Here is a 22845-nt window from a genome sequence, read left to right on the forward strand (position 1 = left end):
TTAAAAATATTTATACTCTGGGCAGCCCCCAGATCCTCAGGCAGGGTGTTCCACAGGCGTTGGCCGTCATAATAAAAAGCTGCCTCAGCGTGGGTCTTAGTTTTTACGTCTGGTACAATTAAAAGTCCACTACCTGAAGACCTGAGGGCTCTCACTGGCTCATATGATAAAAGCAAATCTGATAAATAAGAAAGGCCAAGACCATTAAGAGATTTAAAAACCAATAACCAATATGATATGATACAGTACAATACAATATGATGCAATAGGATAGGATAGGATAGGATAGGATAGGTAAGATATGATACGATACAATAAGTTATGATACAGTATGGTACATCACTCTGCTCTTTGATATATGATATATGATACAATACAACACAATACAATACAATAGGTAATAAAATAGAAGCATACAATATAATATCTGTCATTGTCTCTGATGTAACATGCTTTAATCAGCAAAGTGTCTGTTTCTCCTATAATGACTCATGATGAGTCACAGTGCCAGACGCAACCAGCAGACACCAAATTGGGCACAACACACCCGCACACTGACACAGTCCCTCACTAGATGGTTTTTCAAGGCATTCCATGAGACGCTGACCCCAAAGCCGGTCCTCCCAGCACAGCATTACAGCAGACAACGCAGGCTTTGTCTGTCTGCGCATAGAGAGAGAGGGCAGACAGAGAGGGAGAGGAATTAAAGAGAAGTTGCCCACATACAGTAGAGAGGGGACAAATAATGGAGGAAGAGGGGAGCACAGAGAAGGGGAAAAGGGCAGGGAAAGAATGTGGTTACTATACAGGTTTTTTATGATCTTCAGCTCTGTGCTTCGGCTTAGTGTTTGGCCTTTTGTATCACACTACAAATAAAGAAATGAGAAAATGCATTCAATATATTTGAACACCAGATTAGGGAGATTAAATCAGAGCTTCAAAGCTTCCTTTTATTTCAAGGTTATGGTCACATGTCTTTTAGATGTCTTGATAACGCTATATGTTGTTGAGTCCTTTTTGTATCAGTGTTGCTGTTTTCTTGTACAGTCTGGACAAGTGTTTGTTCAAGTTTCAGGTCAGAGCTTCAGCCTGCTGCATGTGATTCATGGATCTGTCTGCAGGAGGTCAGAAACAGGAATGAGCCTTATCATTGATAAGGTAGAGCAGGGTGTTGAGGTGAGTTAGCTGAGCTTCCTCTTGGCCTGTGGTTTTACTTTGCAAAGTAAACTTCCCAGCCCAGGTTTATTAATTAGTAGACATATGGCTAAGCGTATTATTCTTTACAACATACACACACACACACACACACACACACACACACACACACACACACACACACAAAATATATAAGACTGTACAAATAAGAACAGATAAGCAGATGTGAATGTAAAGTTACCGCTGAACTGCACTGATATAAGAATCAGGTCATGAGTGTGTGGATTTTGAACAGCACGTTCAGTTTTACGACAGCAGAGGAGCAAAAACCTTGCCTTGGGGTGTTTAAGAAGAGAGGAATGACAGTGAAGGCAATGTTCTCTGAAACACTCACACACACACACCTTGAAATTCAGCGCCTGGACTCGCCCGAGCCACAGCCCCGTATTTGTTCTTGAAGCTGCAGCAGTAAAGGGAAAACAAATGCACACTCACCTGAGGGTGTGGCGCAATGAGCTGAGTGGTAGGGTGTGTGTCTTTATGACACTGTAGAAACACATAGCCTTGGGATACTGATAAATCCACACACACACAGGAACAGTCGGTTACACAATGACATTGAACTCCAAACCCAAGTTCTTTCACAACTTCAACACTTGAATGCACTTTCTCTGAGCTCTATTTATGGTTAAAAGAAATACATTTTTAAAAGGCTGAAAACAATTTAATTTTGGGGGAAATTTTATAAAATGGATACAATTATTATATAAAAACCCTTAGCTTCAGTGATTTCAAATGGTTACAGATCAGACAGCTTCCAACTCCATTGCTCATCATGACAAGGCTGCCCTCTTAGCCCCGCCCTTTTTGCCCTTGCAGTGGGACCTTTAGCTGAGGCCATCAGGTAGACCCAAGCGGCAACCTCCTGTCTCAAATGATGAAGCCCATGCGGAAGTGTTATAAACTGCAATACAATGAGAATCCGCTTGAGGCTGGCTGCAGAAACACCGGAAACCACATAGACATGAATGGGAAAGAGACGATCTTTGCAGCATTAATAAACATGTTTACAGCCTGGTTCAAAAAACGGCTTGGCTCTACGTAGCTAATTTCTCTATCAGCACACACACATGGGGGGGTGAATTTTTTTCTAACGCGATGGTTCAGAAGATATTAAGATTATGAGTTTTTGCCCAAATAAGGACATGACTGACTGGACTCCCGGTCGGAAACACAACTTTTTTATGTTGTGTTATTTATTGTTGTCTTCATGTACTTTTTACCTTGTAAAGCACTTTGACCTACACTAGTTGTTCTAATTGTGCTATATAAATAAGGTTGACTTGACTTATCTCGTCTTAAGCTTTCAAACTTTAGTTGTTGATATACAGAGCTCTGGAGCCTGTAAAAGGCTGATTTTTTTAGGTTTAGTCAGAGCCAGAACAACTGTTTCATGCCATCTGCAGTTTGTGCTAAGCTATCTAATAAGATGCTAGCTGAAACTACATGTAATGATGTATTTTTTACATTTCTGTAAGAGACAATGACAAATCATAACAAACTGGAATGTTTCTTTTGATACGGCCTTAGCATAAGATATCATGAATAATGGGAAAGTGTAAGTGTCTTGAATGAATCTGCGTGTATCAGCTGCTGCAAAGACAGGCAGAAAACAAGGCTATCAATTAGCAATCAAGTGACATTGTGGGGACAAATGTCTTATTTACGTTCCCCTATGTGGTGTCTCTTGTTCACTATTGATCCCTTTTCTAAAGAGAGGTTATACTGATTGCTAAAAAAGAAAAAGGGTCTCACACACACACACACACACACACAATACAGCTGTAAGAGATCCTTTACCCTCGTTGATGAGTGTATTGATGACAGCAGTAATTGATGTCTTCTTATGTCTAGCAGTGCTGTAACACCCTTGGGACGAGTCCAACTCCTCTGTTCACATTTACCTCCCAAATGAGAGCTGTCTGTGCACGTGTGTGTGTGTGTGTGTGTGTGTGTGTGTGTGTGTGTGTGTGTGTGTGTGTGTGTGTGTGTGTGTGTGTGTGTGTGTCAGCCCTGGCTGGAGGATGTAATATGAGATGGCAGCAGTCGTGAGAGGGGACATTACGGCGGTGGTGGTGGTGGGTCCAGGTGTGCTTCAGAAAGATGTAAGCTAACCTGAGGGAGGTTCAAGTGTGAAAAGTTCAGCTTTCATTGCATTCAGTCTTCCTCCAACGGGTTTACATTGGCAGCTTTCTCTTGTTTCAGCAAATAAAACATTGATCTTGTATTGATCATCTCTTACTGATAATGTGTCAGAATCCAGTAGAGTCATTTTTACCCTCCCTTAAATTTAATTCTTATTTTAAAATGTATGTGAAATTTGCATCCTCAACCGTTTTTAGTTGTTGGGCATTTGTCACATGCATTAACAAAACAAATTACGTTTATACAAAACTGAATTATTTTACAAATTGAATCACATTGTTGCCTTTCTCTGACAACAGCACCATTGTTTGTTGATGACAGACATTTCAATGTAAATATTACTCTGCCCACTTCTTGAGAAAGTCCAAATTGCTCCAGTAAAGTGTCTCAGTGGCAAACAGTAAAATACTTGTTTCTGTACTGTGAGGGAGAAGCAGCAGGAAAATAAAACAAGGAGTGGCCTACATTTTGTAACACCACAAAGAATATCAAAATAAAGATGTTGCACAAAGTTTGTTACTTACTTACCAAAGTCCTTGACTTCAGCAATGATTGAAGTTCTGTTAGATTAAGAATTCATAAAAATGCAGCTGTACATTGTGTTTAGGGCTAATCATCAAACATTAGCAAGCTGCCACTCCGAACCAAGCGGTAACATCCGGTCTAAAAATACGAGTCGAATACAGAAGTGCTAAAAACTGTAGTTCAATGAGGATCCGCTTGAGGCTGGCTCCGGAAGTACCAGAAACCATACACACCAATTCAAAAAAGCTGACCTTTACAGCAGAAATAAACATGTTTACAGTCTGGTACAAAAGACGAGTGTAGTCTGGATAGCTAATTTCTTGTCTAAACACATGAAGTGCGAGCATTGTGAAGAGCAGTGAGCTCCCCGCTGTTTGTGTGTATAAATCTCAGGCGACAACAGAGGCAGAATGTCAGCATTTCTCTCAGTACTCACACACATAGCACTCCTGCCATTAGTTTGTCAGTCTTCTTTGTTTGCTGTGCAGACACAGGAATGGTGTCAAAGGAGTAAAGAGACACAGAAGGCAAAGAGATACACCCAGGAATCAAAGCTTCACAATGGTATTCTTGGATAGCTTGTGCTCTTTATCTTTCATCTAGGAGCAAAAGACAAATATTTCCACTGTTTAAAAAAAGACAAAAAAGCATTCTTTGCTATTAAAGAGTCAAAAGGTCAAGAGAGAAAGTTTTCCACCTTGTAAGTGTCAATCAAGAGGGGACCCTCCCTGCGCTAGTCTGGTGATTCCAGTTTACAACACTCTTCTGCTGCCACACACACACACACCCACACACACACACACACACACACACACACACATGCACATTCCTGTAGATTAACTGTAACTTGTGACACATATTCTATCAGGCCTGATTTTTGTCAAATCTTATTTGTTAGTTCTCTATTTTAAAGAATTACTCAAATGTTGTAGTGTACTTAATTGTCATATCTGATAATATAATTTATATATCATGTGATAATAAATATTTTATAGTCATAGCGTAAGGTTAGTAAGGATGGTTGGTTTCACACTTGAAGCCAAACTGAAATATGCTAACATGCCTGACTACAATGGTGAATGCAAAAAACACCATATATGCTAACATCAGCATATTGGCATTGGAGTTGTTAGCATGTTTGTATACTGGAATAGCATTGAGGGAAAAATAATAGCAGATGGGAAACATTGTACATACTAATATCAAGCATGCTGACAGTGTAGCTGAAAGCCTTGAAACGGTGACTGTGGTAAACTGAATACATACTGACATCAGCATGTTGGCATTGTCATTGTCAAAATGTTAGGATGCTTAAATTTCCACTCAGCTTAAAGCTACTGTAAGGAACTTTATGTGTTGATCTTGGTGGTCCCTGCAGCATCTCTCTTTGGAAATCCCGTAGATGCTTAAGTAGAATACTTCTGAGAAAAGAAATCCTCCTGCTTTCTTTTCTTTTATCAAGCTAACTTATTATCCTGCTAAAACTTCCCTGTGGAAAACACTAACAAAAGGCTGTTTCAGCAGAGTACAGTCAAATAACCAGAAGACAAGAACTTTCACAAGTGGATAACAATATTGAAAATTAGTAAATAGAAATAGTCAATAAGCTCACTTATGGTTTTGCTGCTTTTGTAAGTCACAAGTATGATCATCAGTACTAATTAAATTGCTTCATAACTAAAAACTCCTCGCAGGAGTGACACATAAGCTAACATGCTAATCTAAGTTGGTGAATATGGTTACATCATGCATGTTAAAGATCAGCATGTTGTGATTTTCATAATGTTGACATTAGCAGGTAGCTTAAATGCCATTGCATAGAATATCATGGTAACATCAACATTTCATAATGAGTGTGGTAGCATGCCTTTTTTTTCCTTTTTTTGTAACTGGTATTTATATAGCACCTTTCAAGAAACCCAAGGTTGCTTCACAGGTCAGGTAGGGGGTCTGGGGGAGTAGATGGGGATCACACTATCTAACAGGGAAAGGCCTTGAGGAAAAGGTGCGTTTTGACTGCTTTCTTAAAAGTGTCCAGGGTTTGGGCGCTGTGGATGTCGGGAGGGAGAGAGTTTCACAGAGTGGGGGCTGCCACACTGAAGGCTTTGTCTCCAAAAGTCCGCAGCTTAGTCCGGGGGATGGAGAGGAGACTCAGGTCCGAAGTCCGTAGGTTCCGGAATGAAGTGTGTTGGTGGAGGACGTCAGCCAGGTATTGGGGTGCAAGGGCATGCAGGGATTTGTAGGTGAGGAAGAAGAGTTTATAGGAGATACGGTACTTAACAGGGAGCCAGTGGAGGTGAATGAGAGTGGGGGTGATGTGCTGCCAGGGCTTGGTGTGCGTGAGAACCCTGACAGCTGAGTCCTGCACATATTAGAGCCTGTCCAGGGCATTGCTGGGTACCCGAACAGGACTCCATTGCAGTAATCCAGCCGGGAGGTTATGAAAGCATGGATGAGGGTCTGGGCAACTGGATCGGAGAGAGATGGACGCAGCCGGGAGATGTTCTTCAGGTGGTAGAAAGCAGACTTGTTGACAGATTTGATGTATGGAGTCAAGAAGACACCCAGGTTGCGGACTTCAGGAGATGGGGAGATGGAACAGCCATCCACACGGAGGAGGAGATCTCCAACCTTCCTGAGCAGTGGCTTTGGGGCCACAACCATGAGCTCTGTCTTTTTACTGTTGAGTTTGAGAAGTTAAGTTGTCATCCAGGTTTTAGCTAGAAGATGGTTACATGTTAATCATAATAAAGGCTGATATCAGCATTATAATATAACCATCATAGTCATGTTAGCAAGCTGACACTAGCATTGAGCCTAAAGATAAAAGATCCTGAACATGATTACCGTTACACATGCCAATCAGCATATTAGGGTTATCCTTGTTAGCATGTATGCATACATAGCCTACTGTAGCATTCAGCTCAAAGTACTACAGGATACAGCATCACAGAGTCTCCCTCTCTATTTTCCCAAGTTCCATTCCACTCTCCATTTAATAAACAAAACTGAAAAGGAACGAGAAAACAACAAGGACTGCATAATGTTAGCTAAGGACATGGACACATTGCTAGACACAGCTGTTTCACAAGAGGAAGCTGTGACTATAAATCAACAACCTTCAAGCTGTTTTCACAGTCCTGTCTTAATTAAATGAGAAGTGGTGCATTCCCTAATTCCACCTTTCCTCAAGATGAAGAAACCCAGTCATTGTGGAGATGTCAGTGACCACTTGTTGCTACATGCTCTGAGCTCTCTTAATTCAAGGTGATAAACTCAGCTGATCTGTATAACCTCCAGGTGGTTTGACTAATACCCTACAAGTATGGGTTATTTAAGTTCAGTACATGCCATCTGTGTGTATGTGTTTGAGGAAATCTGCCTTCACAGGTCTGAAAATGATTCGTCATTTTGTTCATGCCACAATTTCACAGGTCACCAAGGAAACCAAGAATTCTTGTGGAGATCCCAGGTAAGTGTGATAAGTCACAGTCTCAGTCATACACACATATACATGTAGGTATGCACACCTGGAATGTGAGGACGTGGGAGAAACACAACACATCAATCTCTTCATACAGAACAGGACAATTAAATACTGAATAGAGGGAATAAAAAAACACACTTATTGGGGAGTCTTAATAATAGGTAATAGATAAGAGGTCTCCTCACTCCCAACCTCTCAAAGCTGAACAGTAAGGCCACAACATGTATTACAAACACTACTGCACAGGACTCGACTCACCCACACAACTCCTACTTCACTTTTATGACCTCTGGGAGAGGTACAGAGAATTTTCAAGAGAAAAAGCCTGAGTCCCTCAGCCATAGAAACCCTAAACAGGGTACTTTTTCATATGGACAGTTTGGTGTTATATGAAATGTATTTGTGTCATGTGATGACTTAAATGTTTTATTTTGTTAGCCTTTAACAGTTTTCTGTGAAAATGAATGTCCCACAGGAACCATAACATTTTTTTTCAATTCAATTCAATTTGCTTTATTGGCATGAACAAAGACATATTGTTGCCAAAGCACGTAAGATTTATACACATACATTACATATATATTCATTACATATATATTCATTACATATTATATACATTACAAATATATACATTACATATTATATATATTACATATTATATATATTACATATATATTCATTACATATTATATACATTACATATATATTCATTACATATATACATTAAATATATATTTATGGCAAGCCGTTTAGGAAATAATATATGGAATGAAGTCTGAATATATTGAATGAAACTTGATATATATGGAATGAAGTCTGAATATATGAAATGAAGCTTGATATGTATGGAATGAAACTCGATATATATGTATGAAGTCTGAATATATGGAATGAAACTTCATATATATGGAATGAAACTCGATATATATGGAATGAAACTTCATATATGGAATGAAACTCGATATATATGGAATGAAACTCGATATATATGGAATGAAGTCTGAATATATGAAATGAAACTTAATATATATGGAATGAAGTCTGACTATATTGAATGAAACTCCAATACAAGTGAAAGTTGTTTTGTCAAATAATTACTTGAGCTAAAGTACTGGAGTACTTCCTTTTAAAAATACTTAAGTATTCAAAGTTCTTCTTAAAAAATCTCAAAACGTTGTATTTTGAAAATACATGAGTGCAGTCAAGAATACATAGGAGTACTTTTGGTTACATTATGCTTGTCAAGAAACCATTACTTGAACTCTCTAAAAACTATACCATGGAATAAAAACAGAAACTAAGTTACTCCAAGCACAGACAACTTAGTTTGAAATGTTCATCTGGAATGAAACAAATGTTACGTAGCTCAACACACTTTTTCAGGTTGGACAGTGAATGTTTGTATGTTTGAGCAGAGTGGGAAACAGGGGGAACATTTCAAATGATGCGTATCATTCTTTATTTTAAAAACCTCTAACACGGGCTGAAGATATGACCATGGGTGCTCAGGTGGAGAATCATAGCCATCACTACTACTACTCTGTGTTAGCTCCATGATATACAGGCATGGCTAAACCACTGAGACAAACAGAACTGCACAAACACATTTTACTGTCTTAGGGATCAGATTTCAGAAAAGAGAAGGAAATTCATGAGCTGACTTCAAAGCAAAAGTAGTGAGTAACTAGAGCACTGATAGAAATGTAGTGGAGTAAAAGTAATAAGTTCCCCCAAAATATAATACTCAAGTAAAGTACAGATACTCAAAAAATGTACTTAGTACTGTACTCAAGTAAATTTACTCTGTTACTGTCCACCACTGCATTTCTTTTTATAACCATCACACTTTTCAAACAGTTATTTAATGTCTAAACACCAGAGAGGTCCCAAAACATAAACAGGCAAGGATTCAGGAGAACTGCAGAGCCAGAGAAGAGAGCAGGAATGAGTCCCAACATGCAGGAGAAGAATGAGAGACAGGAGGGAAGAATTCATGACCACAATCCAAAACACCTAACCCTGCCACTCCCTGCTCCTCCCTGAATCCTCCCCTTCTCCCCCATCCAGTATCCACCCTTTGCTCTTTGCCTTCACTTTCCCTTATTCCTGCTTTCAGACCTTGTTTATCTTTCTAGATTTTTACGAAAGTTTTTATTTTAATGAATCATATGCTGATGTGAGGCCATTGATACAAATCCTGTCCACATTCACAGAGGGCTCATACTGCTTCTGCAACACACATTAATCAACTGAGGAGCCTTGTTTGCTTCAGTAAAGAAAGTGAGTACGCTTCACCTCCAGATTTTAGACAGTTTTGCCCTTCTTTTCCATTCAGATTTTTATCCCTCTGGTTTAATAAAAGCTGAGCACGTTTTCATGTAATCCTTATCATCACATGTATTGCATCAAATACAATTATGATATGTGAATCATTTCCTGGCTGGACATGACCAGACTCCTGATCAGCTGACCCACCTTTATTTGCCTAATCCTTCCTGCTCCACCCACAAACTGGCACTGGCACTGGCATGGGTGCAGATATGCACAAACACACACTCACACACTCATGAGTACATGGCAGGAAGTGAAAACACACCCAGTGAGCTTGAGTCCAAAATCTCCTCCTATGTTTTTTTTTTTTCTCTGATGCATCTTTCTGTCACAATAACCTCCTCACTTAGAGCTGCAACCGAAAGTATCATTATGAAAACCTCAAACTATAAATGTAGAACTACTGATAGACGGGAAGCTTTTAATCACACGTCGCTTACTATTATCCAATTTACATTTTAATTACTAAACCTATGATTTGTTACTCTAATCATAGTGGAAGCATGTTTCTGTTAAAATTACAAATATAGAGAGGTTAAGAGAGAAAGAGCCTTGATTGACATTTGATCTCTTTTCTTGATTAAATGTCTCCCCCGAGCAGCATTTTTGCTCAAGTTTGTACACTCTGTCATTCTTCAATACATTCAATGTATGATTCAAACTCAGACTTAAGAGGAGTCTGAGTATAGATATCTGCTGGTGGAGAAACAAGTGACATTCAGGCGTTTACAACAGTGTTTATTTTTTGATGCTTTCATCAAATATATCAAATATAATGGGGAGATGATCTGAAAGACACCAAGAATAGGTGCTTTCCACCATATGGCCTTAAGTCATAAAGCAACTGTGATCATTATCTAACAGCCTGTTGTGTTGTACTGGTGCCCACAGGGAGTGAAAATATAAAGGCAATGCTGACTAGACAATGCTTCAAGTACCACTTATTTATCATGTGCTGCCATCTACTGGCTGCACATGATAATACAGTGTGACTCCAACAACAACGCAGCCTACCACTGTCAAAATTCAAAGTAGCTGATGTGCAGATTTATATATTATGAATATTATGAGTTAGAAGGCTGCATATAATTTTTTAAACCATAGACACATCACAATTAAGTTAATATGTTTCAATTGACATTTACTCTGCCCGCCTCACCCGAAAAGCCCTGCTCATAGGAGGCGACCCCTCCCACCCGTCTCACAGCCTCTTCAGCCTGTTGTCATCAGGAAGGATGACACACAAAATCGACAATAAAGAAGACTTTGAACTTTGAATTAGATGACTACTTTTTATTACAACAAACATGTTGAGTGTTGGGTTCTTTCAAGGATTACTGAGGTATTCTTTGTGTGATGTTAACTGATTGTTTGAGACAAAAAAAGACATACTCTACATACCCTGAGAGAAAATTCAAATAAACATGTAAACAATGGTGAAGAAGGTTAAAAAAAAAAAGTGCAGATAACACAGCTGGCTACTGCAAAGTTTTGTGACTTTATTAAATTACCAGAACATTTTACAGTGTTTGGTGGGCAGTGGGTGAAAACCCTGCCAAAGCCCATTTTATGTTGCTCCAATTTTACAGCTACTGTCATGGGCCCCATCAGACTATCCAGCCAACACATACACCTGCACAATCTTTAACTTGTCAAACACACAAAAAAAGATAACAGCCAAGGCTGCAAATGGAGACTGAATTGTGGGAAGCATTGTGATCCATTACAGACATTTGATTTATATATATATATATTTCAGATAAAATGCACCAGCAGCAACTTTGTCCTGTATGTGCTCTCGTCAAGTGTGAAAATAACACCTCAGTCTTACAGAATATACAGATACTGTATGGGCAGCAATCTGTTTTTTATCAAAAATAAAATAAGAATATGGATTTTATGTTTTCAAATACTTTACAGACAGAAATCAAAAGAGGGTATGTTTGACCTGTAAAGGTAAAAACATATACACTTGTGTCATGTTGAAAAAATGTTCAAGTTCCTTCAGACCTTTTTTTTTTATCAAGAAGGACAGGAGGTTTGTAAACAGATTTCTATCAGTTAATTTAGAGGTCAGCAGGTAGATTTCTTCAGGTCACAGATCATCGCTCTCCTCTGGCAGTTTAGTGAGAATCTCCACTCCGTCAGACGTGATGACCACCGTGTGTTCAAATTGAGCCGACCTGTGGGCAGACCATTCAGGATAAGACACACATATACCATTTTTTTTCTGTACATTTAAAACTGGAGCTAGAGGGCAGTTTGAGCTGAGATGTGTGCCACTAGAAACTGAAATTGAATAATAATATTGCATTTCAAAAGCATGATTTTGAAATTGAAAAGAATGTTTTGAAACTGAATTCACAGAGCTGTGTGAATCTGTGCTCAATTACTCTTCCTCAGGGACGTAGATGACGTAATGGTTGTGCCACGCTGAACTGAAATTGAATTGTAAAACTGAATCTGAATTGTGCGAATTGAAATATAATTTTTTGTTTTTGAATTTAAGGAAAATAGAGAGTTGAATTCTTAAGTTGGATTGATACAATTTCAAAGCAAATAAATTCAGTTTCAAAACAGTTATTTCAATTTCAAATCAAATTAAATCAGTTTCAAACATTAATTTCAATTTCAAATCATGCATTTCAAATTCAATATTATAATTCAATTTCAGTTTATAGTGGCACAGATCTCAGCCTATACAGTTAGTTTAGCTTAGCATGGAAGCAGAGGGACAATCACACAACAGTGATTGAAACAAAAATGTGTGGTACATGCTTCACAAACAACTTGCAATTCAAAGTATTTCTCGTTGTTCACCGCGTACCTTTTATCATCTGCAGACACCGCTGTCCACTTATCCTTCAGGATTTTAAACTCTGCAGACCCCTCCATCAGTATGGGCTCTACGAGGAAACAGACATAGTCAGCTTCACACTCAGACGTACTGACAAATCATTGAGCACAAAAAGATTTTAAAGGTGACTGACCTATTGTGAAAGACATCCCTTCATCCATGGTCATGTCATTATCATTTGCTGCAAAAAAAAAAGAGAAAAAAAGGTGATTCTGATGGAAATGAGCACGCAATGACACAAGCCCATGTGACCCATACCAGAGTGGACTGTGTGTTAGAGCTTACCATGGTGCCAGATTTCTGGATAGCAGTGAAAGTGGGAGCCAATTCCATGTCCAATAAAATAAGGACACACCTTGAAACCGCTGGCTTTGGCTATTTCACTGTCAGCAGTACAAAATCTATTAGTCAGCATATTGGAAAAACATCATAGTGTGTATGTTTTAGGGCAGGGGTTCCCAAACTTTTCAGCCCTAGACCCCAAAATATAGGTGCCAAAGACTTGAGACCCCCACTGTCCCTCAAAGGGATTTAACGTGGCTTCGTGGCTGCAGAAAATTTAACTACCTATATTAGCATGTGGCTGTGTTTCCTGTGCCTTTATGAATTAACCTACTGCTACTGATGCTTTTGATAATTCACTGTTCACTAGCCCTAAACTTAAGAGTCATCTGGCAAAAAGAAAGGCAGAAAACTCATCACATTTTCTATTTCCAAGGTTTTATTTCAAGTTTAGCTACTATTTTTGTCGATATTTTCAGCTATAATGGGTAAAATGTACTATTTTAAGGTAACTTAAACATTCTGGAATTCATCTCCCGACCCACAATTTGGGAACCCCTGTTTTAGTGAGTGTAAGTCAGTCTACCTGACAGTGTTTCCTATAACGCAGAGCTGTGCACCGGGCTTACAAGCAGCGATCGCCTCATCTCTGCAACGCCTGGCAGCTTCAACCAGTCGCTGTCCGACTTCATCCACCTGGCCAACTAAGAAGGTTTCTGAAGTGTCACCATGGTAGCCATCTAAGTACACCTGTATACACACAAATAGACAGAAAGTAGTGATGGAAGCAGTGTTACTCTTACTGATTTCCCTCCCAGCAATACCTTTGACCTAGTGTGTGCATGTGTGCGTATGTTGTGGCATCAACTCACAGTGACATCAATGTTGATAATATCTCCATCTTGAAGTGGCCGACTGCAGGACAAAAACATTTAGCTGTGTAAAAACATTTATAGTGCATGCAAAGACTTTTCAAATAGACAAAATGTTTGTTATTTGATATTTAATTTATTGAAAATTCAGCCTGATTGTCCTGAAGTCTGTTTTCAGAGACAGGGAGCTAAAAAATATTCTGGATCATTACATGCAAGACTTTTTTTTACCATATTAAGTAGGGATGCACCGAAATTAAAATTCTTGGCCAAAACTGAAAACCGAAAATGAGGAAACCAAGGCTGAAAACCGAAAAAAACCCCACCAAAATAAATTATTATGCCAATTATTAGTTGGGAGACTGGGGACAGTTGTAACATTTCACTACTTGTATTTGAGATTAAGCCATGCATTTTCTGTTTGTGTTGCACAGGTAATTTTCTAGGCCATTTATTAGCAGACACTTGAAGCTAGTTTGTATAGTAGTTCGAACACACTGGGTTGAAAGAGCTCAAAGTTATAGAAAGAAATGTCAAAAATGTCACAATTGTCCCCGGTCACCCCTACCATTGCATTTATGGCTATGACTGTGTACTAACCTCACTAAAATCAAGGATCTCATTGAACATATCCGAATAGATCTCAGTGAAACGTGTGCTGACAGACTCTAAGAGTGTACTTTTCATTGTTTTCACTCCGAAAATGCACTTTTGAGCCATTTTCGGCCGAAAATTTTCGGTGGCCGAATTCTCGGTGCATCCCTAATACTTATAGAGCATTCAGTTTGATAGCATGGCCTAGGACTATGCTTTATTTTTTCCTATGACAGGGAAGACTTAAATATTGAGCCCATTTACCAGTCAGGTATGCCATGACAGACCACGTTGTTCACAGAAGTACAGACCGATTTGGGGAAACCTCCGTATCTGAGCGGGGATGGGTATGCATTGTGCTTGATTGTCTCCTGGTGCACGATGAAGTCTATTTCATCGGTCGTCATACCAACCTGGAGGCCACAGTTCATAGATGTTATGTTGTTGTTGTTGTTTTAATGGCATAAAAAAAGATAGCTTATGATGAGTGACAGCTTACCTTCAGACTGCTTCCAGCTAACAGCAGTACATGTCTGGCTAACTGACAAGCTCTGGCGAGGCCTTCAACCTCCTCTTGACCCTTGATTTCTATGTAGTCTGGCCATTCTGGGACCAAACCAGAGCCTACATAGTTGGGCCGCACAATGTGCTACATTGAGGTAGGAGAGAAAATACTGTGTATGAAGGGCAGGTCATATCGCTGTCATAATGTCCATTTAAAAAGTAAGTAATTAAGAGAAAATATTCAGAGTTAATAGGACTTCTTAAATGTTAATATGGCCTACAATTAACCCTCCTGTTATGTTCGTTTCTTAGGGACAGCAATAATGTTCCTGGGTCAACTTGACCCAGGGCATATTTAAAGATCCAAAAGTGTCAGAACCCAAAAAAATCCCAATAAACATTTTTTAAAATCTCATTATTAACTCCATTACTAACCATTTAAATCAATATTTAGTGCAATGGTGTTCTTTAATTTTCACAGATCATGGTTCAAAGAGGATAACTCACTCAATTTTATGAAATTCACGTTAAAACTTTTTTTAATGTACACTGGAAAGCCCTAAATATAAATACAATAGGTTCACATGACATAGATTTTCGTTTATTTTATTTTATTTTACATTTTGAATCTTTTTATTTTTTATGAAGTGATGTTGATAAATTAACAAGAGACATCTCTTCTGTCACATGCTGCCCAGATTTGTATGCTGCATTTAGCTGGTTTGGAAGGCATATATTACCTAACATGGAAGAAACCTCTGAATACCACTAGCCTTTCATCCACTGTGACATTAGAAATGCAAAATAATACTTTTAACATTTTTTTTTTTTTTAGATTTTTTAACTTTAAAATGGGTCAATTTGACCCGCAACACAACAGGAGGGTTAAACACATTTAATGTATTTGAATAATAGTTTAAATCCCCATAAAAATTAGTGACAGTCATTTTCACCTGAATGGAAATTTCCAGAATTCTGATGTAAACTCTAAACTGGCCTTGAGAAAAACTAGAGGTCTCAAATATCTTATAAGCATGAAACCTTGTCAAAAGAAGATAATTCTCCTTTTTTTTTTTTTAAAGCAAAGAGGATCACTACAGTACCATGGGCTCAGCAACGCCCTAAGTGAAGTGGGAATCATTTTCTTTTACTGCACAATTACTAACATAGCTATAATCGAAGGACAAAAAATCTAAGGAAATCCTCTTTATTCAAGTCAACATTGGATGAAACCTTGCTCTTGTAACTGTGGCGGTGTAAGCTGCTTTACCTTGGGAACGGCGTATGCAGGCCTAACAGTAGCAGGACGAACTACATTGTGAGAGCTTTCCCACTTCCTCCAGAAGAAGTGGCGATGTTGCTGACACAGTAGGGCTGTGGGGGGACCGCAGTTTGTTACACAACAAACTCTTCTCCGTAGTAAGGCACCCAATCCTTGATTTAAAAAAGAAAGAAATAACCACAATTAAGACGGGACCGCTGCATCGAAATACTACTGAAAACTAGACTGACAACAATGTGTGTTTTTATATTAGTCTATGTATTTTGGTAGGCTGACCAAAGGTGACAGATCAGCACAATCATGCCCACGGTGTCGGTCGCTATTGAGCCAATAGCAGCTCTTCATCTCACAACTATCCAACTAAATGGGAGGAAGTTGCCAGTGGCCCCAAGGTTTCAGTCACTGATCATGTAACTGCTCCCAGGTAGGAGTCTGGCCAAGAACTTATTTGAATTTGAGGATACCCCCACCTTCATTATCTCAAAAGACACCAATTAAAACCAAACAAACAAACAAACAAACAAACAAATATCTTAGTTTATCTGTTGACTATAAGTCAAGGTTAAAGGCATAACACAATGACCATAGAACACTGACTACTACAAGAATATATCTTGCTAAAATACACAAGAGGAACAGGAAAATATGAACACTAATGTAACAATGTAAGCAACACCAATGACACAAGAAATAAGCCCATAGATTAAGTTTGAATATAATTGAAGTATTGCCACGTTTTGTTAAAATTTGAGCAACAATGTTAAATAGCAGCTAGGACCGGTCCTTTGATTAAAGTCTTTGTTGGTTTGTTATTTATACAGTCTATGGCTTGGACCTATGGTAAAATCACAGACTATATTTGACAGACCATTAATGACAAAAAAGGTGTTTATTATCCCAGCACAACAGAAATGGTTTGTGTTAGGGTTGCCAACTGTCCCATATTAGCAGGGACATCCCGTATATTGGGCTAAATTGGTTTGTTTCATATGGGACCTCAATTGTCCCGTATATTGACTATTAACTCTTGTAAATACAGTAGACTGCACTCTACAGATCATAGATCAGATAAAACAGCAGTAGCAGATCATGTGCCAATCACACCTGCAAAAATGTGTGGAGAGGATTTTCTCTCTGATGGCCATTAGATGGTCAAGAAACAGATGCAGCACAGAGCTGATCAAAAATGAACTTCAAATATCTGTAAACTGTGACTTGTCATGTAAGGACTTCTGTCTGGCTGTGCAAAAGGACAAAAGACTGCTTGAGTCAGTCAAGAGCTTCTGACTCACTTCATTCATTTAAGAAACAGTTAAAAACGTACCTTTTCAAACAGGCATTCCCCACACATTAATTATTCCACCTCTTCCCTTGTCGTTTGCTTGTCTTATATGTCTTTATTGTATCTATTTATTGTCTCTCTTGTAAAGCGTCTTTGAGTTCTTGAACAGCGCTGTATAAAACTTAGGTATTATTATTATTATTATTATTATAAGAGCAGCAAAAAAGTATCCATAGAAAAAGTACATTTGGTGAGTCATACTCCTCTTTTGCATTTAATTTTTCTTTTGCCTGTTTTTTGATGTAAAGAGACAATTTGTGGTTTCTCTGAGGATTATTCATATGAGGTTACATAATGATACAGTAAGGATTAAAGGGAATATACACACTCTCTGCATTTCCAGTTTCAGAATCAGAATATGAATATGCTGAATTCAAACATCATGCTCACACCACCATGGCATTGTGCACATGTCCCTTATTTAATAGTGAGAAAGTTGGCAACCCTAGTTTGTGTCCACTTGGTACAAAACCAGTACAGAAGGTTTGGAGTGCAATTATGTGTAACATAGTGTCTTCACAAGTGTTCACAACACTTAGTGAACACTTTTGAAGTCCTGTTGGTATTTCACTGTAAGTTAAAACTTTTTAAAAAAAATCTTAATATAGCGTGGTCAAACCAACACATCAACTTACTTAGCTTTTACCTCAAAAACAAAAAAAACAATTAAAGATACACATTCATGGAAACGTTTCCTGAATTACTCACTTATTACACAGCCTTCATAAAGCCCCATATTTGAGCCATTCCAAGAGTATTCATCCTTCTTCTTACTCTATACCTGAACTGCTGATTTTCATTGAGGGTCAAAAAGGTAAGTACGAGCTTCTGATAAGTACACAAAGTGATTGAGAATAGTGTAGTGTAAAGACAAAGTAAAAAAGTGTGTGTTTATGCTTTTTGAACACATATTTCAATAAAATGTGTGTATTCAATAATTTAAAAACTGTCTTACTAACAACCCTTGGTCATTTTTATTTAATGAAACTCCAACAACTGAGCTGCTGCTGATCACTGTGGACAAATAAGGTGGGTGTCTGACTTAGATAAAAATGACAAACTACATATATTTTATTTAAATTAATATCCTTTTGCTCCCAAAAGAAACAGGTGTGCATTTGAAATTGGGCACTAAGTGCATTTGTTATGGATATAATTTAATGTACACCTACTTCTGCATTTCGTTAAAGTAATTTAGCAGCACTGCCATAAAAATACGTTCAAATTCCGTTTGTAGATGAGTAAAGCGAATCAACTGGACTTACTCACTAAACTCCCTAATGCTTCTCAACTAGCTGAACCTATTTAGCACGCCAGCACTAGTTCATAGCAAACAACGCCCCTTTTTACAAAACATGTGAAGTGCTGCTATCTCTAAAGTATTTGTTGTCCAAGTCATTGCTTTGTTAGGAGGGTAGTCTCCTAACATAAAGTCTGTGACCTGCTCAATGATGCAGATTGTTTGAGTTCTGTACCTGATCTTGTTGCCAGTCCTGCAGAACAGTGCGCCGCCATGGATCTTTATTATGGGTCACGTGGTACGTGAGTCACGTGATAGGATACAGCCAATCCACCACAAGGACTGGTTTACAGTCAAATACCTCTTATGTACAGTGTACACTGTCCTCTGTTCTCTTCTAAAAACCATAGCTAAAAACAGAAGAATTTAAGTGACCAGCCATCATTTCTTCCTTTGAGATGAGATGTAACATTTTATATTAAATGTTCACCATAGTAATTGGATATAACAGTAAACTTTAACTGACATGTTACATCAAATCTCCACTAGAGTAACCTAATTCATAATGTTGGAGTTATTTAACTGTAACCTGAGATTAGATAGGTAATTGGATTGGTAATTAGCACCGTTTTCTGTACAGTTCAATTTGCTGTAAAGTGAGAACAAAACAAGATAGCAAAATACTGCAAATTCCTCTTTAATCTGATGACCTATTTAAGTGTAAAAAGTACTTTTTTAAAGGGCAGAGTAAACCCATACTGTCTAAGTGAAGAAGATATTAATATGGCAAGCCGTTCGGGAAATTACGATATACATAATAGCCTTAAAGTCTGGATATATGGAATGAAAGCTAAAATAAGTACTCTGAATACACCACTTATAGTGTATTGTGTCATTGTCATCAGATACCTCGTATTTTATTCCTTTACCTTAAATATACCAATAGACTTTCATTCAATGTATTCAGAGTTTCATTCAATATATTCAGACTTTCATTCCATATATTCAGTCTTCCATTTAATATATATTTATTTCCTGAACGGCTTGCCATATATTCAGGTTCCATTCTGTACATCTTGATAGCCTTTGTTTTTTTATTGCTATTTTTTGTCTGTAAAGGAAAAAATAATCTAGACACGCAACCGAGAAGACATACAAACTTGGAGCTTGAAGCTCGACTGTATACCATAATAAGTAATTAAAATTCTGCCTACTTCCCAAAGATAAAACTCAATAAAGAGGATAAAAGAGGATCTAAACATGAATGTAGTCTACTTGCATGCTCATCAATATTCTTGTTTCAAGTCCTGGTTTTGAACTTTTTGGGGATTCCATGTTTCGTGCTCCTTGGTGAAAACTGGTAAGTAAGGTAGTCTTTGAATTACTGATTAATAGTAATATGATAAGTACTAAGGTCATATCTACCTGTTTAGTGCAAGTCAGAGTAATGAATGAGCTGGATTAAGATTGTGTTTGCTAAATTAGGGTTGTTGGGTTATTTTTAATTTTTCATAGTTTCTGCAAGAACACCAAGCTGGTAAGAACTTGACCAAATTGTAACTAGCTTATGAAAAATATTGGTGTAGTCTGAATCAAACAACCAATCAGGGACCAAGGTTATCTTGCACATAAATTGAAAATCACAAGGACTCTGTAGAAGTTTTTATCATCCAGATTCTACATGACTTGTAACATCAGCTGTCTCTCTCCAAGGTTTGGTGGTGCAGTGTTGCTGTGCCACACCATGGAAGCAACCTCTTCTCTGCCCAAAAGAGGGAGCTTATGTCCCACATGAAATACAAGACCAAGAGTAAAGCCAATAAGCATACATTACAAACAGTGTTAAAGCAAGCAAAGTACAAAATGAATGGCAACAAATATAGTACTGATAACAAATAATTGCTAATGATGTGAAGTCAAAACATTACTTCTACTGCATTCACAAAAGTAATTAACTTGTGTGCACAAGATAATAATATGTTCTCACAAAATAACAGCCTTTGCACCAAAACTAATTTTAATACTGATAAAATGAATCCATTTTGCATGGCTCTTTAGGTCACATCATATGGATTCACCTGTACTGAGAGTGGCATATGACCCATTGCAGTATGTCGTGGTTGAAAAATAAAAGTGCTCCATTCCAGAATGTAAAAAAAAAAAAACATCTTTATGTTATGTATTGAACATGTCCTCCCTTTGTAAAGCAACATTCAAGTCACAACACTCAAAAGTCAACAGTCATATAGAAAGACTCATGTATGTTTTATTTTAGATTGAGACATTTTTACCACAGCACCATGCCTATCTCAACACTTGGTTTTGTTCTGGGCCGTTTGTTTACTGACATTCTGATGAGGTTCTTAGAGACATACTTCCTTCAAAGACAGGAAGACACAGGCAAAAAGACTGTACCATGCATTCCCAGGTAAAAAAAAACAAAAAAACTACTAATTTAGGATTTACCTAACACATTTTAAATATGCTAAATATGCTATAAAAACTGTTAGTGTGTTATTTTAGATATGCTCAATTTAAAATGTAAGCTATTTGCACTACATTTGAGTAAGCTAGTGTGTTAAAATGGAACAACTAAAAATGATTTGATTGTATTAAGTATGTGCTACAGTGAAGGACATTTAAATTGATTTAAATGCAATGTTTGAGGTTCTCTTTATGTATGTCTTTAGCCCTTTGAGTATACCTTTAATGTTATATAAATGTATTTTCTGCAGACATCCAATTGGATATCTGTTCAATCGTTTTATATGCCTATTAAAGGCTACTCCAAGAGTCACTATTAGTACAATATTACTATACTTCATACTATTAGTATATTACCAGCCCTTTTTGAAGTTATATTTTAATGGGCATTATCTCCTTTATTAATAGGACAGCTGAAGAGAGACAGGGAGTGTTGGGAGCAGAGAGTGGAGTGCAGCATATGGTCGTGTCCTGGAGTCAAACCAGCATCTCTGCCATGAGGACCATGACCGCTGTATACGGCGTGCCCAGACTGCTAGGCCACCAGCGCCCTATAACTGGCCTCTTTTAAAGAACCCTTAATATGACAATAGCTGATTACAATTGTATTGGAATCATGCTTGTACTCAAGTTCAGTAAAAGCTCTACTTCCACTATATTTGATTAACAACTACATTTCAGTATTATAATGCAAATACGGTACAGACAAATATTATTAGATATATGTTAAATACATGCTTTTTGCTATTGTTGAAAGAAACTCTGTAGGCTGACCAATATAAACACCAATATGTGAGCTTTATGTTAAGATAGACTATAACAACATGAAACTATTTATAGAAAATATTGGTAGCATTTTAACTACCATAAAAACCCCACTGAATCAGCCCCTGTCATGCAACATACAAAGACTAAAATAAGAAATAAGTGCAGCAACATCATGACACAGTACTGACGCATTGCCTCCCAGTCATAGGCAGGCAGACATATGACTGAGTTGAGTTTTATTATTACTCCATGACTGTGTGAAGGACTGGTTTTCCCCCATTGAAATCAATAGTTATGCATTCAAATTTAAGTAAATATAAGCATAACATTTGCATCAAGCGCTGAAAGTGAAAATCATATTTGTGAAGAATAGATAATAATTAGCTTCATGGTTTTGCTTGATTTTATTAACCCTCCTGTTATGTTTGTTTCTCTGGAACAGCAATACTGTTCCTGGGTCAATTTGCCCCGTGGCATATGCAATTATCCGAAAGGGTCAGAACCCCAAAAAATCCCAATACATATATTTTTTAATCTAATTTCTAACTCCATTACTAAACATTTAAATCAAGATTTGGTCCATTTGTTGTTCTTTAATTCTCACAGATCATGGTTCAATGAGGATAACTCACTCGTTTTTCATTGAAATTCATGTTAAAACTTTTTTTTTGTACATTGGAAAGTCCTAAATATAAATACGATAGTTTACATTAAATTTTGAATTATTTTTTTTATGAAGTGATGTTGATAAATTAACACAACACCTCTTCTGTCACATGCTGCCAAGATTTTTATGCTGCGTTTAGCTGGTTTGGAAGGCATATATTCCCTAAAATAGACTTTAAAAAGGGTAAATTTGACCCGCAACATAACAGGAGGGTTAATGTTAAAAAAAACTTTAAGAAAGCAGAAATTCT

The 22845-nt window shown here is 37.6% G+C and overlaps 1 protein-coding gene and 1 long non-coding RNA gene across 2 annotated transcripts; one reads left to right on the forward strand and one right to left on the reverse strand.

Annotated features, from left to right (window-relative positions):
* Positions 1-10981: 10981 nt before the first annotated feature.
* metap1d (methionyl aminopeptidase type 1D (mitochondrial)) lies at positions 10982-19011 on the reverse strand. Its single transcript, XM_034703106.1, has 10 exons — positions 18912-19011; positions 16083-16246; positions 14808-14957; positions 14573-14721; positions 13715-13757; positions 13429-13592; positions 12846-12943; positions 12694-12741; positions 12531-12609; positions 10982-11886 (listed from the first exon to the last, which is right to left on the reverse strand). The coding sequence occupies exons 1-10, from the start codon at positions 18949-18951 to the stop codon at positions 11799-11801; spliced, it is 1023 nt and encodes a 340-aa protein (XP_034558997.1). The 5' UTR covers positions 18952-19011; the 3' UTR covers positions 10982-11798.
* Positions 19012-20889: 1878 nt separating this feature from the next.
* LOC117827091 lies at positions 20890-21816 on the forward strand. Its single transcript, XR_004634146.1, has 2 exons — positions 20890-21104; positions 21569-21816. It is a non-coding gene; the product is annotated as an uncharacterized LOC117827091 (long non-coding RNA).
* Positions 21817-22845: the final 1029 nt, after the last annotated feature.

Source organism: Notolabrus celidotus, chromosome 15 (assembly GCF_009762535.1).
Source record: "Notolabrus celidotus isolate fNotCel1 chromosome 15, fNotCel1.pri, whole genome shotgun sequence".
NCBI lineage: Eukaryota > Metazoa > Chordata > Actinopteri > Labriformes > Labridae > Notolabrus > Notolabrus celidotus.